Source organism: Eriocheir sinensis, chromosome 38 (genome assembly GCF_024679095.1).
Source record: "Eriocheir sinensis breed Jianghai 21 chromosome 38, ASM2467909v1, whole genome shotgun sequence".
Lineage (NCBI taxonomy): Eukaryota > Metazoa > Arthropoda > Malacostraca > Decapoda > Varunidae > Eriocheir > Eriocheir sinensis.
In genome coordinates this window covers 14399654-14412912 of record NC_066546.1, presented here as the reverse complement: position 1 = coordinate 14412912, position 13259 = coordinate 14399654, and the positions used below count along the sequence as shown (strand labels likewise).

General features: G+C 41.0%; 1 protein-coding gene across 1 annotated transcript; it reads left to right on the top strand.

The window, feature by feature from the left end:
- The first annotated feature begins 4909 nt into the window (after window positions 1–4909).
- On the top strand, window positions 4910–12192 carry LOC127008716 (40S ribosomal protein S27). Its single transcript, XM_050881062.1, has 4 exons — window positions 4910–4968; window positions 8124–8232; window positions 11636–11746; window positions 12079–12192. The coding sequence occupies exons 1-4, from the start codon at window positions 4963–4965 to the stop codon at window positions 12105–12107; spliced, it is 255 nt and encodes an 84-aa protein (XP_050737019.1). The 5' UTR covers window positions 4910–4962; the 3' UTR covers window positions 12108–12192.
- Window positions 12193–13259: the final 1067 nt, after the last annotated feature.

Genomic DNA, 13259 nt, shown 5'->3' with positions numbered 1-13259 from the left:
GAAATTTTGGGTCCAGACTTCCGCACCTGAGATTTTCAAAGATAAAAAAACGAAGACGACAAACAGTCCGCGGCATTACTTTCGCGCGTTTTGGCGGGCTATGTGCTACCAGCTGATCACTGTGTCAATTTTCTTTTTCTTTTCAGAATCTTTTGACATTTAGTGATTCACTGCGATTGTTTAGTGTTTAGTGTTTACAAATAAACATGGACAGATACGTGAAAAGAGGTGATAGCGACAGGAGCAGGAGTGTGTCAGGGGATAGTAGCGTCAATAGCGTGAGCTACAGAACCAGCACGCCTGCACCGTCAGCCTCCAGAACCCCTACGCCGCTGGCGACGTCAGGCATTTCCTTGTCTGACGTGGAGCTGGACCCCTTCTAGTGTAATGCCAGAATTTAATTAAGAATGGGAAAATGTAAATTAGGGAGGAATAAGCCGTTACCGCATAGAACATTCCAGACTCGCGCTTGAGAGGCCCACCCCATTTGAAGGTAAATATATATTTCTCTCTCTCTCTCTCTCTCTCTCTCTCTCTCTCTCTATATATATATATATATATATATATATATATATATATATATATATATATATATGAAGCTTGATGTATTATTGCCTTGTACTATTTTGTTTTATTTTTGAGGTGCGGACTAGTTTTTTCAGGCGTGCTTTAATAGTTTTGCGTACAGTAGCGGAGGTGCGGAGGTCCGGTAGCGGACCGAGCGAAAAATTTTTAGGCGCGGAAGTACAGGTGCGGACTACCTGCGTCCGAAGTGCGGAGGAGCGGTAGCGGACTACCCCAAATCCAGTAACGCGCCCAGCTCTGACACACACACACACTGGCGTTCTCGTTTCTGCGCGCGGCACCCTTGCAGGAACACCCCAAACAGTCTGGGTTGCCTACTACTGGATCTGAATTTAGCGATGTCGTCCGGGCAAACGTTCGGTAACGATGTCGATGTTGGTAAGCAGGCTTCTCTTTGGATCCGGCCCCTGGGTGTCACAATCCTCAAATTTTGAAGAAGAAGAAGAAGTAGAAAAGGTAGAATGAAGTAAATACTCATCACTGCAATTTTCCTATCTACATAAATGCAGTAATGAATATATAAGGTCAGTATGATGGAGGTATAGTCTCTCACTCTTATTTTTCATATTAATTTTTGCAAGTATGTAATATATTGCCTACCGCACTGAATTTACTTATTTCTTTTTTTATCCACTTATTTACCATATATATTCAATGGACACACTCTCTTATCATTTCCTTTACTTTCTTTTCTTACCTGGTTGTTTCTACTTGTGTTTATATACCTGTTTTTTTTTTTCGTTCTTTACCTGCCATCAATCCTACCTTCCTTCCTGCCTGTCCACATTTTACCTTCATATACTTTCCTCTTTTCCTCTTGAATAGTTTTTTTTTTGTATGTCTCTCTGTAAATATCTCTGTGTTCGATGTCTTGTTCATGTCCGTGTGTTTTGTCCGCCTATACATCTGTCCGTCTTGCTGTCTGTCTGTCGTTTGTCTCAATGAGCTTGTCTGTTTATCTGTCCTCTTTAGCCGCCTCGCTGTCTCTCTGTCCGTCACTTGTCTCATTCTTCGCGTGTGTGTGTGTGTGTGTGTGTGTGTGTGTGTGTGTGTTCCAGTTTGCTTTCTCTCTCCCTCTCATTATTTTCTGCGTTTCCCCTATGGCGCCGGTAGTCTTTTTTGGTGGGACCTGGTGTTTTTTTCGTGGGGCCTGGTGGTTTTTTTTGGTGGGGCCTGGTGTGTTTTTAGTGGGGCCTGGTGTTTTTTTTTGGTGGGCCCTGGTGTTGTTTTGGTGGGTACTGATGTGTTTTTTTGGTGGGGCCTGGTGTGTTTTTTTGGTGGGCCCTGGTGTGTTTTTTTGTGGGACCTGGTGTTTTTTTTTGGTGGGCCCTGGTGTTTTTTTTTGGTGGGACCTGGTGTGTTTTTTTGGTGGGGCCTGGTGTGTTGATTTGGTGGGACCTGGTGTGTTGATTTGGTGGGACCTGGTGTGTTGATTTGGTGGGACCTGGTGTGTTGATTTGGTGGGACCTGGTGTGTTGATTTGGTGGGACCTGGTGTGTTTTTTTGTGGGCCCTGGTGTGTTTTTTGTGGGATCTGGTGTGTTTTTTGGGGGGCCTGGTGTTTTTTTTTGGTGGGCCCTGGTGTGTTTTTTTGTGGGCCCTGGTGTGTTTTTTGTGGGATCTGGTGTGTGTTTTGTGGGGCCTGGTGTTTTTTTTGTGGGACCTGGTGTGTGTGTTTATGTGGGACCTGGTGTGTTTTTTTGGTGGGACCTGGTGTGTTTTTTGGTGGGCCCTGGTGTGTTTTTTGTGGGATCTGGTGTGTTTTTTGGGGGGCCTGGTGTTTTTTTTGGTGGGGCCTGGTGTGGTTAGTGTTTATAGTGGCGCCATCTTAATCGGCACATTCTACCTCCCCGTAGCTCATTTTTTATCCTCATTTAGAGAGAATCTGCAGGACTCATTTTGAATATTCTTGATCTTGACCTTGATGTTACAGGTGACTCATAGGGGTGGGCAGGTACCAGTACCAGTACCGGTACTAACGGTACCAGCTAAACGGTACGGTACCGGTACCAGATTGCTCGGTACCGGTACCAGTTGCTCGGATTTATTTATTGGATATATTGATAATTCTTCATGTCCGATTTTTTTTTTAGGTTGCTAATAAATATTGTTATTGTTATTAGACTATGATCGAGTACATCCATAATAACTATACATGCTATTTTTTTATCGAAACAATAAATATTCACTTCATTCAGAGAGAGAGAGATCACCACTTAGTAAGTGGATATCTCGGTGATATGGGTAGTGGGTACTCGATCATAGTCTAATAACAATAACAATATATATTAGCGTTTTCTAAAGACTCGTGGGACTCACTAACTTTTAACCCAAGACTTCGTTTTCTTTTTACTTGCCACTGTTAAATTCGTATGACTCGTTAACTTTTAGAGAGAGAGAGAGAGAGAGAGAGAGAGAGAGAGAGAGAGAGAGAGAGAGAGAGAGAGATCATATTTATCCAATAAAGCATTAACGAAAAAAGTTTGAATCCCTTGGCGAGAGTTTCTGGCTATAAAGAATTGCATGATGAATTATATAAGATGATTAAATATTGGAGGTGTAGCAGGCGAGAGAGAGAGAGAGAGAGAGATCACCACTTAGTGAGTGGATCAGTACCGATAGCAGTTATCGATACCCTGGTATCGATAACTGCTATCGGTACTGATACCGCGAAGCATCATGATCACTTGGGTTCCGGGAAGCTTACTGATCACTCGGTGCTCGCCCGCCTCCATGCGGTATGGGCCCTGTGTGTAGACGCTGAGTCACTGCCCCGCTGACCGTCTCCCCAAGTTCCCACCATTTTGTCCTGCTTTCCGTTTCCATCACAGCTCCCGTTTCCATTATTTGATTTATTTATTGGAGTTACTGGATAATTCTTCATGTCCGATTCTTTTTCTTTTTTAGGTTGCTAATAAATATTTTTATTGTTATTAGACTATGATCGAGTACATCCATAATAACTATACATGCTATTTTTTTTTCGAAAAAATAAATATTCACTTCATTCAGAGAGAGAGAGAGAGAGAGAGAGAGAGAGAGAGAGAGAGAGAGAGAGAGAGAGAGAGATTTACATAGATTTACATAGAAAATTAGACCACACAGACCCCATGGTACAGACTAGGTGATCTGTCCTTAAACCTAAGTGATTTTACATTAATCAGAAGGCTCCTAAACGTTGCATTTCTACTCTAGTTGATATTAAGTTGAAGGAAGAGAGAGGGTTTTCTTTACAGGAAATTTGTTTGGGAATTTCATCAAAGTCATTAAGAAAAAAAAAACTCCTTTGGGTACCGGTACCGGTACCGGTACTAACGGTACTTGAGTTTTCGGTACCGGTACTACCGGTACTCAAATTAACGGTACTTGCCCATCCCTAGTGACTCAAGATTCCTAATGAGTCAGGCCTTTGAAACGGCTCCTCCCGTAAAAGACAAATTAAAAACATACGAACAATACACAAAATACACACTACTCTCTACACCCGGCACACCACAGTCATCGTCTCTGTCATCTCCTCACTCTTTATTGTTTGCGCCTTTTCCTCGGCCGTACTAAACAGCTTTGCAACAAAATAATGTGCTATCCAGATTAATAATGAAGTCTTATTTTAACTTTTCAAGCTTCGAAACTATAATGACCTTTAAAATTAGAGAAAATTCACAAAATACGTTTAAGAACACTCCTGACAGCTGAGCCAAAGTGGCCCACATTGCCCATATGGGTCCCACATCAGACCCATGCTTATAAACATTTGCCCACATATATATTGCCCATAAAAGCCCACATGAGCCCAACTCAGCCCATTCACAAAACCATTTGGGGCCCATATCTTTTGCTGGCTGGGAAGGAAATACGTACAACAATTAACGATCGATATATTCGTCTCATATCGATAAACAAATATATTCTTTCATAACATTGCGTAGTAAATATCTATAGATTACATATCGGTATACATGTATATCCAACGTGGTGTAATTTGTGGTATATTGTAAGAAAAATAGAATGATTGAGAATAGTTAAAGGTAGATACTGTAGTGAAATGAAAAATATATGAAGAAACACCATAAATAATAAGTACGTAACTGATAGTATATGAATAAATGAGGAATAAAATGAAAAGCAATAACTGGTAAGGGAGGAAAAATTAGGGAAAATAGAATAAATAACAGCCTTTAAATGAGTCACAAATCACACCATATTAGAAGGAAAATAATAAATGGTGACGGATGTATGTGTAAAATAGACAGAAAAAAACTAGCGATAGAACAAATAAAATAGAGTTATAAAAGAGGAAATATCTGGCAGCTAAGGTAAAATACGCATCCCGCTGCTCACTTCATCCTTTTCGTGACGTCAGAGCCCAGCGCCAAACATGCCTGTGAGTGCTGCCGTAATAATTGCCGATATTTCTGGTTCTAGGCCGTGAATTACCCTCGTGCCAGTTCAGAAAAATAGATAAGGCCTCCCTGCGTATACTGTGTGCAGGAAACGGTGACTGGTGACGTATTTTCGGCGTAAATGAGGTGTTTGCGGTGAGGGCTGGGTGGTCAACGTGGTAGCGGCCATGTTACGGTGTTGTGGTATTTCTTTACATTTATTTATTTTTTTATGTTGCTTCCCTGTGGCTTTCCTCCCCCCTATTATTTGTCTCAGGAGCCGCTAACCCGCTCTTTATCAGTATTTCATCCATGCTTTTCGGTCAGGTTTAGTTATTTCATCATTGCATTTAACGTTATTTTTATATATTTTTTTGTTTTATCAACCAGTGGTCCCCTGTGGCTTTCTTCCTCCCCATGTTATCTCTCATTAACTGCTTTTAAACAATAATTCATCCATATTTTACGGTCAGCTTTGGTTATTTCACTGCATTCGAGTTTTTCTATATTAGTTTATCAGCCTGTTGTCCCATCCATTTCCTTATTTTTGGTTCCATATTCTTCTACAGGCGTCTCTGGATTAGTATATAGCAATGGAGGCGTTATTTTCACTTATTTATCCGTTAATTTAGCTTTGGAAGTCACCCCCATTGTTGTGTCATGTGGTGCAACACGAGGGAGATGCATATGTTGCAGATCGGTAATATTAACGCGCCAGTATATCCTCTCCTACTTCACCGGGTTAGTTGAATACATACATGACGCCAGAAGTGCAGTTGGTCAAGTAGGAAACGAGATATCAGTTCGTTAAGGAAACAAATCATAACCCACATGTTTCCTTCCTTACCCCTCCCTCGGCCCTCTACCTGTGCACCCTCCTCCTCCTACCTCTTCCTGTTCATCTCCTCCCTCCTCCACTTATCTTTCCTCGTCGGGGAGGTGGTGGGAGGGCATGGAAGGGATATCTTATCATCCCTCACCCCCTCTTTTACGTTTCTGCTTTGGGGAAAGTTGTCCGGAAATGTCAGGAGTTTAGCTAATATGGAAATTAACGCAGCCAGTTTATATGATATGTTGTATTTTGTTTTCTGAATGCAGTCACAACTGAGAGAGCCGGAGTTCGATTCCTGGGCAGAGTGGAAAAATTTGGGCGGCTTTTCCGATACCCTACACCCCTGTCCACCCAGCAGTGAATGGGTACCAGGTATTAATTGGGGGTTGTGTCCCATCTCCTGGGATCTGTTCCCTTCTATAATTCCTGCCCCTTCTGTCTCTCCGGCATATGACCACAGATGTTGCGCCGATTAAATGAAACTTTCCAACTTCTGAATGCAGCATAATAGCATCCAGAAAATTCAAGAAACTTCTGCATATATGGAAAATGTTATGAGCGCTAACCTAACACATCACATTTTGGCAGCGAGGGTGTCAGATTAGGTTAGATTTAGTCAAGTTAGATAAAGTTAGGGTAGATTTGGTTTAGTTAGCTTTGTTGAGGTTAATTGTTTACTATGAGATTGACTGATATGCTCTGTGCAGTGCCATTTCACGGTAGGTTATGTTAAATTTAGTGAACTTGGGGCAGGTTAGGTTATATTTGTTAAGTTTGTTTATGATAAATATCTGTGGTACGCTTCATGCTACGCCAGTGTTGTCATTGGCGGTGGAGTAAGGAGCAGTAATCTCAGTATTCCCCACTAAATTTTGTCAGTACCGTACACTGCATATCTGTAGACCCATCCTGGTAGTGTTGCCAGTGCTGGGGGGAAAATGTATGCAAGAACAACTGGAAATAGTGACATACCTGCTCCTACCCATTAGTGCGGAGTCACCTTTCCTAACACCATATCACATTTAGTATGTTTTCATTGTTTTTATCTTACGAGTCCTTAAAAGAAAGACAGGTTCTGATCAGGGAGATAGTTTTTATAATGGCCTTGGGACTAATGAATTTTTTTGTCTTGGGTTGGGTTCAGCTATCACCTCTACCAAAAATATGGTAATAAAGATGAAGAAACCTTTACCACAGGACACAGGGCCGGTGGGACATCCAGGTTACCACAGTTTACCTTAACCAGGTTTCCCCAGATATCCATTTATTAGCCAGCTCAAAAGGGAGGGTGAACAATTGGGAGTGTTGTGTACTGACTGCCCAGGACAGGACTCTAATCCAGCCTCATGTTTTCAAAGCTAGGCATGATAGCCGCTGCACCACTTAAAAGTATTGGACTTTTATTTAGTATTCATTTTTATTTTTTTATTATTATTAGTTATTTATTTATTTATTTTGCAGCAAGGGAGACAGCTCAAGGGCAGCAAAACAAAAACAACAATAAAAAATATTTAGTGATATTTAGTGACAAGTATTTCCAATAGTTCTGAATGATAAAATCAGTTCATTAGTTAAAATTGATTTGTCTTGCAGCATGCTCCAATGTGGTGTAGTGGTTAGCATGCCAAGCTGCAAATTCATGAGCCTGGGTTCAATCTAGACTGTACAGTCAGTGCCCAGCCCACCCAGCTGTTCGTCATTCCTCTCAGGCTGGTTGATAAATGGATACTTGGGTGGGCTAAACTATGGTAGCCTGGATGTCACTCATGTCATGTGTCCCTGGGTAGTCTGTTCTTACCTTCCACACACTCAGGGCTAATGAGGCCGAGGCCATGTACGAAATGCTCCCGACTTAACTTAGCCCAAAATGTTGGTATTCTTACTGGCTCATAATTTTAGTCAGGGGGTCTTGCTTGAAATAATTTCCTTTGCTTGCATATTTTACAGTGGTGCACAATAATGTGTGACTAATTACTCTTCAACCATGTGTGCTCCTAGTCCTAATTTTTTAGATTTTTCTGATATTTCTGAGGGGTATTCCTGTAACTTGCTGTATGATGTTTTTTTTTTTATGAACTTGGATGGTTCTAGAACTTAATAATTTTAATTTGATGTGTAATGTATATTACTCAAGATTCTTTCAGCAGCTGGAAACTAAATAGTATCATTGCCCTTAGTTTTTGCTCTAATACGGAATGTTTTCAAAGTTTTCATCTGTAGTATTCCCTTGATAGTCCAGTGTGCTTCAGAATAAATATGCCATAAGGAAGATTTCAGATGTACCTAATACGGGTCAGTATTAAAAACATGAATTTTGCTTTGCAGCTTGCACGTGATCTTTTGCATCCCTCTCCTGTGGAGGAGAAGAGGAAGTGCAAGCTGAAGCGGCTTGTACAGCACCCAAACTCCTACTTCATGGATGTCAAATGCCCTGGTATGGAGGTGGAGTTGCGCTATATGTCAAAGACTCACTTAAATGTTTAGTTAACAACTCAGTCAAAACTAACATGGATTCAGAATCAGTTTGGGTGGACGTTTACAAAGGGAAAGAAAAACTAACTCTAGGAGTTATATACAGGCCACCCAACCTTAACAGGCAGGACACGAGTATATTACTACAGGAGATTGGCAGGGCGAGTATGAGTAGAAATGTCTGCGTAATGGGGGACTTTAATTATAGGAATATAGACTGGGAAGATCTAGTGGGTGACCTGGAAGCCGAGGACTTTCTTGAAGTTATACAAGATAATTTCCTTAAGCAGGTAGTTACTGAGCCTACCAGAGGAGATAACATATTAGACTTAGTCCTAACCAATAATGGGAACTTGCTACGTGAGTTGGAGGTGGGCGGAGAGTTAGGAAATAGTGATCACAGAACGGTTCGTTTTAGGTTAGACTGGGCGGTAACGATCCAAACCCAGTGTTAGTGCCAGATTTTAGAAGAGCAAACTACGAGGGGCTTCAAGACATCTTGAAGGGGTAAACTGGGATAATTTAGGGATTCATGAGGGCCAGAACTGCAGATTGGAGAGCCAGGAGAACCAGGTAGAAATGTCTTACAATAATTTAGTTAGAGTAATAGTAGAGGGCAAGAACAGCATATACCACAGCGAACACTTAGAAAAGAAAACAATGATCCTAAGTGGATGACTCGTGGACTAAAACACGAGATTGGGTTAAAGAAGGAATTTATCAGAAAATAAAGAATGGGAAACACATCTCAGGGGCCGCGTCGAACTATCTAGATTAGTTAAGAAAACACCAGGATAGCAAAAAGAACTATGAGATCAAAGTAGCAAATGAGGCGAAAAGTAATCCTAAGGGCTTCTTTCAGATGTATAGAACAAAACACGGGAGAAAATTGGACCGCTGAAATCAAACACAGGGGAGCTAGTAGAAATTACGAAAATATGAGCACATTGTTGAGCGACTACTTCCTTTCAGTATTCACACAGGAGGATCGAACGAATATACCGGAAAGAGTTCAGGTGTACGAGGGCGGGGATGGCGATAAATTGAGGGATATAATCATTACCAGGCAAGTAGTTCAGGATGAGATAGATAAGCTTAAGAAGAACAAGTCGCCAGGTCCTGACGGGATATTTCCGAGGGTATTAAAGGAGCTAGGTGATATAATCAGTGACCAACCGACATCTTTAAGATGTCGGTAAATACTGGCTATGTGCCGAGCCTATGGAAAGTAGCTAATGTGACGCCGATTTTTAAAAAGGGGACAGGTCAGTTGCTTCAAACTATCGCCCAATTAGCTTAACATCGGTTATAGGGAAGATGCTGGAGTCCATAATAGCCAGGAACATTCGGGAGCATTTAGAGAAACATAGCTTAATTCACGACTCGCAGCATGGGTTCACAAAGGTAGGTCATGCCTCACCAATCTCTTGTCCTTCTACAATAAAGTATTTGAGGCGGTTGACAGAGATGAAAATTATGATGTAATCTATCTTGATTTTAGTAAAGCGTTTGACAAAGTTCCTCACCAACGACTGTTGCTTAAATTACAGGCTCACGGAGTAGAGGGTAAAGTTTTGAACTGGGTCAAGGCGTGGCTTAGCAATAGGAAGCAAAGAGTGCAAATCAATGGTAAAAGATCTGACTGGGGATGTGTTACGAGTGGGGTCCCACAAGGTTCGGTATTAGGTCCACTTTTGTTTATTATTTATATCAATGACTTAGACACAGGAATTAGTAGTGATGTTAGTAAATTTGCAGATGATACCAAGATCGGTAGAGTAATTGAGTCAGATCAGGACGCTAGTATTCTCCAAGGTGAACTCAACAGATTATATGACTGGGCGGATAAATGGCAGATGGAGTTCAATGTAGGGAAGTGCAGTATTCTGAGTGTAGGAACAACCCCTCACATAACTATTGCTTAAATGACACTCTCCTAAGTAGGTCTGGGTGCGAGAGGGATTTAGGGGTCTTAGTGAGCTCTGATCTCCGTCCAAGGGCACAATGCATTCAAGCTAGAAATCGAGCTAATAGGGTACTGGGATTTATTTCAAGGAGCGTAAGCAACAGAAGCCCCAAGTCTTCCTCAAACTATATTTAGCATTAGTTAGACCTCATCTTGACTATGCGGTTCAGTTCTGGTCACCCTACTATAGAATGGATATCAAAATGTTAGAATCGGTGCAGAGGAGGATGACTAAGATGATTCAGGGGTTGAGAAACTTGCCATACGAGGAAAGACTCAAACAGTTAAACCTGCATTCTCTAGAAAGGCGAAGGGTGCGTGGAGACATGATCGAGGTTTATAAATGGATGAAGGGCTTTAATAAGGGAGACATTCATAAGGTTTTGTTGGTAAGAGAACCGGGTAGGACACGAAGTAACGGGTTTAAACTGGATAAATTCAGATTCAACAGGGACATAGGCAAAAATTGGTTTACTAATAGGGTGGTGGATGAGTGGAATAGGCTTAGCAGTCATGTGGTGAGTGCCAATACAATTGTCACATTCAAAAATAGACTAGATAAATTCATGGACAGCGATATTAGGTGGGGTTAGATACACGGGAGCTTAGGGTCAAAGGAGCTGCCTCGTACAGGCCTACCGGCCTCTTGCAGACTCCTGCGTTCTTATGTTCTTATGTTCTTATGATGCTCTGTTGTTTCTAGGATAGCAAATGTCACCATCTCCATAAGCTTTTTACTCTAAGCTTTAACTGATTGATGTTTTTGTTCAGATTAATATACATATAGTTAATTTTTTACAACTGAGTATCATAATGTAGTGTTAAGTGTTCACTATATTTAAACCACCTTAGTTTGCACAATGTCTGTGGTGTAACTGCAAAGGTCATTGTATAATTATTGATTTTGCTCTAACTTTTTATATATAAACTATCAGCTTATGTGTACACAAGTTTTGTTAGTGCCGAACATTGCATATCTGTAGACCCATCCTGGTAGTGTTGCCAGTGCTGGGGGGAAAATGTATGCAAGAACAATTGGAAATAGTGATATACCTGCTCCTACCTATTAGTGCAGACTCACCTTTCCTAACACTTCATCAGATTTGGTAGATTTTCATTGTTTTTTATCATTTGCCAAACTGGAGTTCTAAAGATATGATTTGGTTCTAATCAGGGAGATGGTCTTTGCAATGGTCTCTTAATTTTTAATTTCTAATAGTCATCTAGCCTTATTTGGCTCCCCACCCATCTGGAGAAAGAGGGTCACCAATGATGGTATTTACTTTTACTCAGTACTTTCTACCTACAGGATCTCAAGTAGTCTTTCAACTTCAGATAGTAGCATAATAGTTTGTGCTTCAGTCCATCATGATGTACTAATCTCTGTGTCCCCTGGCAGGTTGCTTCAAGATCTCCACAGTGTTTTCCCATGCCCAGACAGTCGTAGCGTGTGTTGGCTGTGCGACAGTTCTCTGCCAGCCCACTGGAGGAAAGGCTAAGCTCACAGATGGTAAGTCTATGTGATATATCCAGTGGCAAGAAGTATCCAACTTTGTTACTTTGTCAAAATGCTATTTGAGTAAAACTAAGATTTCCTGCAGTAAGTTAAGGTTATGTAATATTTCACTCATAAGCACCTGAGGATGAAGACTTTATTTGTTTGATACCTAGGTGAAAACAGGTGAAGTAGACATACAGTAGTCAATGACAGTTCAGTCTCATTAATTTTTACATTTTGTTGGACTGTTATGACATAATCAGCCTTTACAACACAGGCCTTCTTAGGAAACCTTAATTCTCTCTTACTCTTCACAATATTATTAGAAAAATCTTTTTTTGCAGGCTGCTCGTTCAGACGGAAGCAGAACTAAGTGTGATGTGAAAAATCCCTCTGCGTGATGCCTTTCCAAGCTGTCATGACCTTTGAGACAGAATAAAGAGTCCCATGAGAGGTTACACCCTTGTCTCCATCTCCCCAGTTCCCCTTTAGTTCTTTCTCCTTAAGTTCAAGATTGATGCTCAAGCTTAGTAAGTATGAAGATAACAGAGAAAGTAATGTTTTTCAAGGTCAATAGTGACTTGGCTGAAGACAAATTTAAAGGACTTGAATAACTAAAAGCAGCAGTAACCTGTATTTTGTATTGCTTATAACTCACATAATGTAAGTCATTAGTTTGGATAATTTCGGTGACATACACATTTTATTGTTTTCACTGGTTTCTTTTTTCCCTGGTTTTTATGTTGACTTAAGGATGTAGCTTTTTATTTTGTTCCTTACAGTAAAAGGTAAATAATCTTGCTTTGCCACTGTTCAGTGTTTAAATCCTTTCATTTCATCATCATCATCATTTCATCGATGCCTGCTCCTAGGAGCTCCCACCAGGGGATGGCCACGGCAGAAGAGCTTCTAATTTTCTCTATCCAGACACTCCCTCCTTGCCTGCTCGAAGTTTCTCAAAGATCTTTCCCCCCTCTCCCCAACGTACTCTTGCACCCTATCCCTCCATTTCACTGGAGGTTGTCCTCTAGCATTCCATCCCTGTATCTCACTCACATACACCCTTCTGGTCATCTTACTCTCCTCCATTCGCTCCATGTGGCCTAACCACTTTAAGGTCTGTCGCTTCACTTCTTCCACCACTCCACACTTCTTCCCTTCACCCCTGTGACACATTCCAAAATTTCCTGGTGCAATTTGCACCAGAAATTGTGTACAGATCATAGAGAGTGTATATTAATTTTATGTACCAATAATTAGAAAACATCTTGTGCTCATTCCCATAGAAGAAATGTAAGTTTATTGAGAGCTCATCATTTCCTTGTGATCGCATTGAGGGAGAGCAGTTAAGGGTAGACTGGTAAGAGGTGTGTTGGAGACTTACATAAGGGTGGGCAACTCCCATTATTTTCATTTTTCTTGGATATGTAGAAAACCCAACCCTTTTTCATTGTTTTGGGATGCAATCCCCACCATACCAACAATATTTTTCAAATACTGCACCAGATATAAATTTTCAAACTGC

Bases quoted from the DNA above. Each gene is read 5' to 3' on its own strand.
- LOC127008716 (XM_050881062.1), top strand. The intron at 8,233-11,635 runs GTATGGAGGTGG...GTCCCCTGGCAG, and splicing joins CATGGATGTCAAATGCCCTG to GTTGCTTCAAGATCTCCACA. The intron at 11,747-12,078 runs GTAAGTCTATGT...CTTTTTTTGCAG, and splicing joins AAAGGCTAAGCTCACAGATG to GCTGCTCGTTCAGACGGAAG.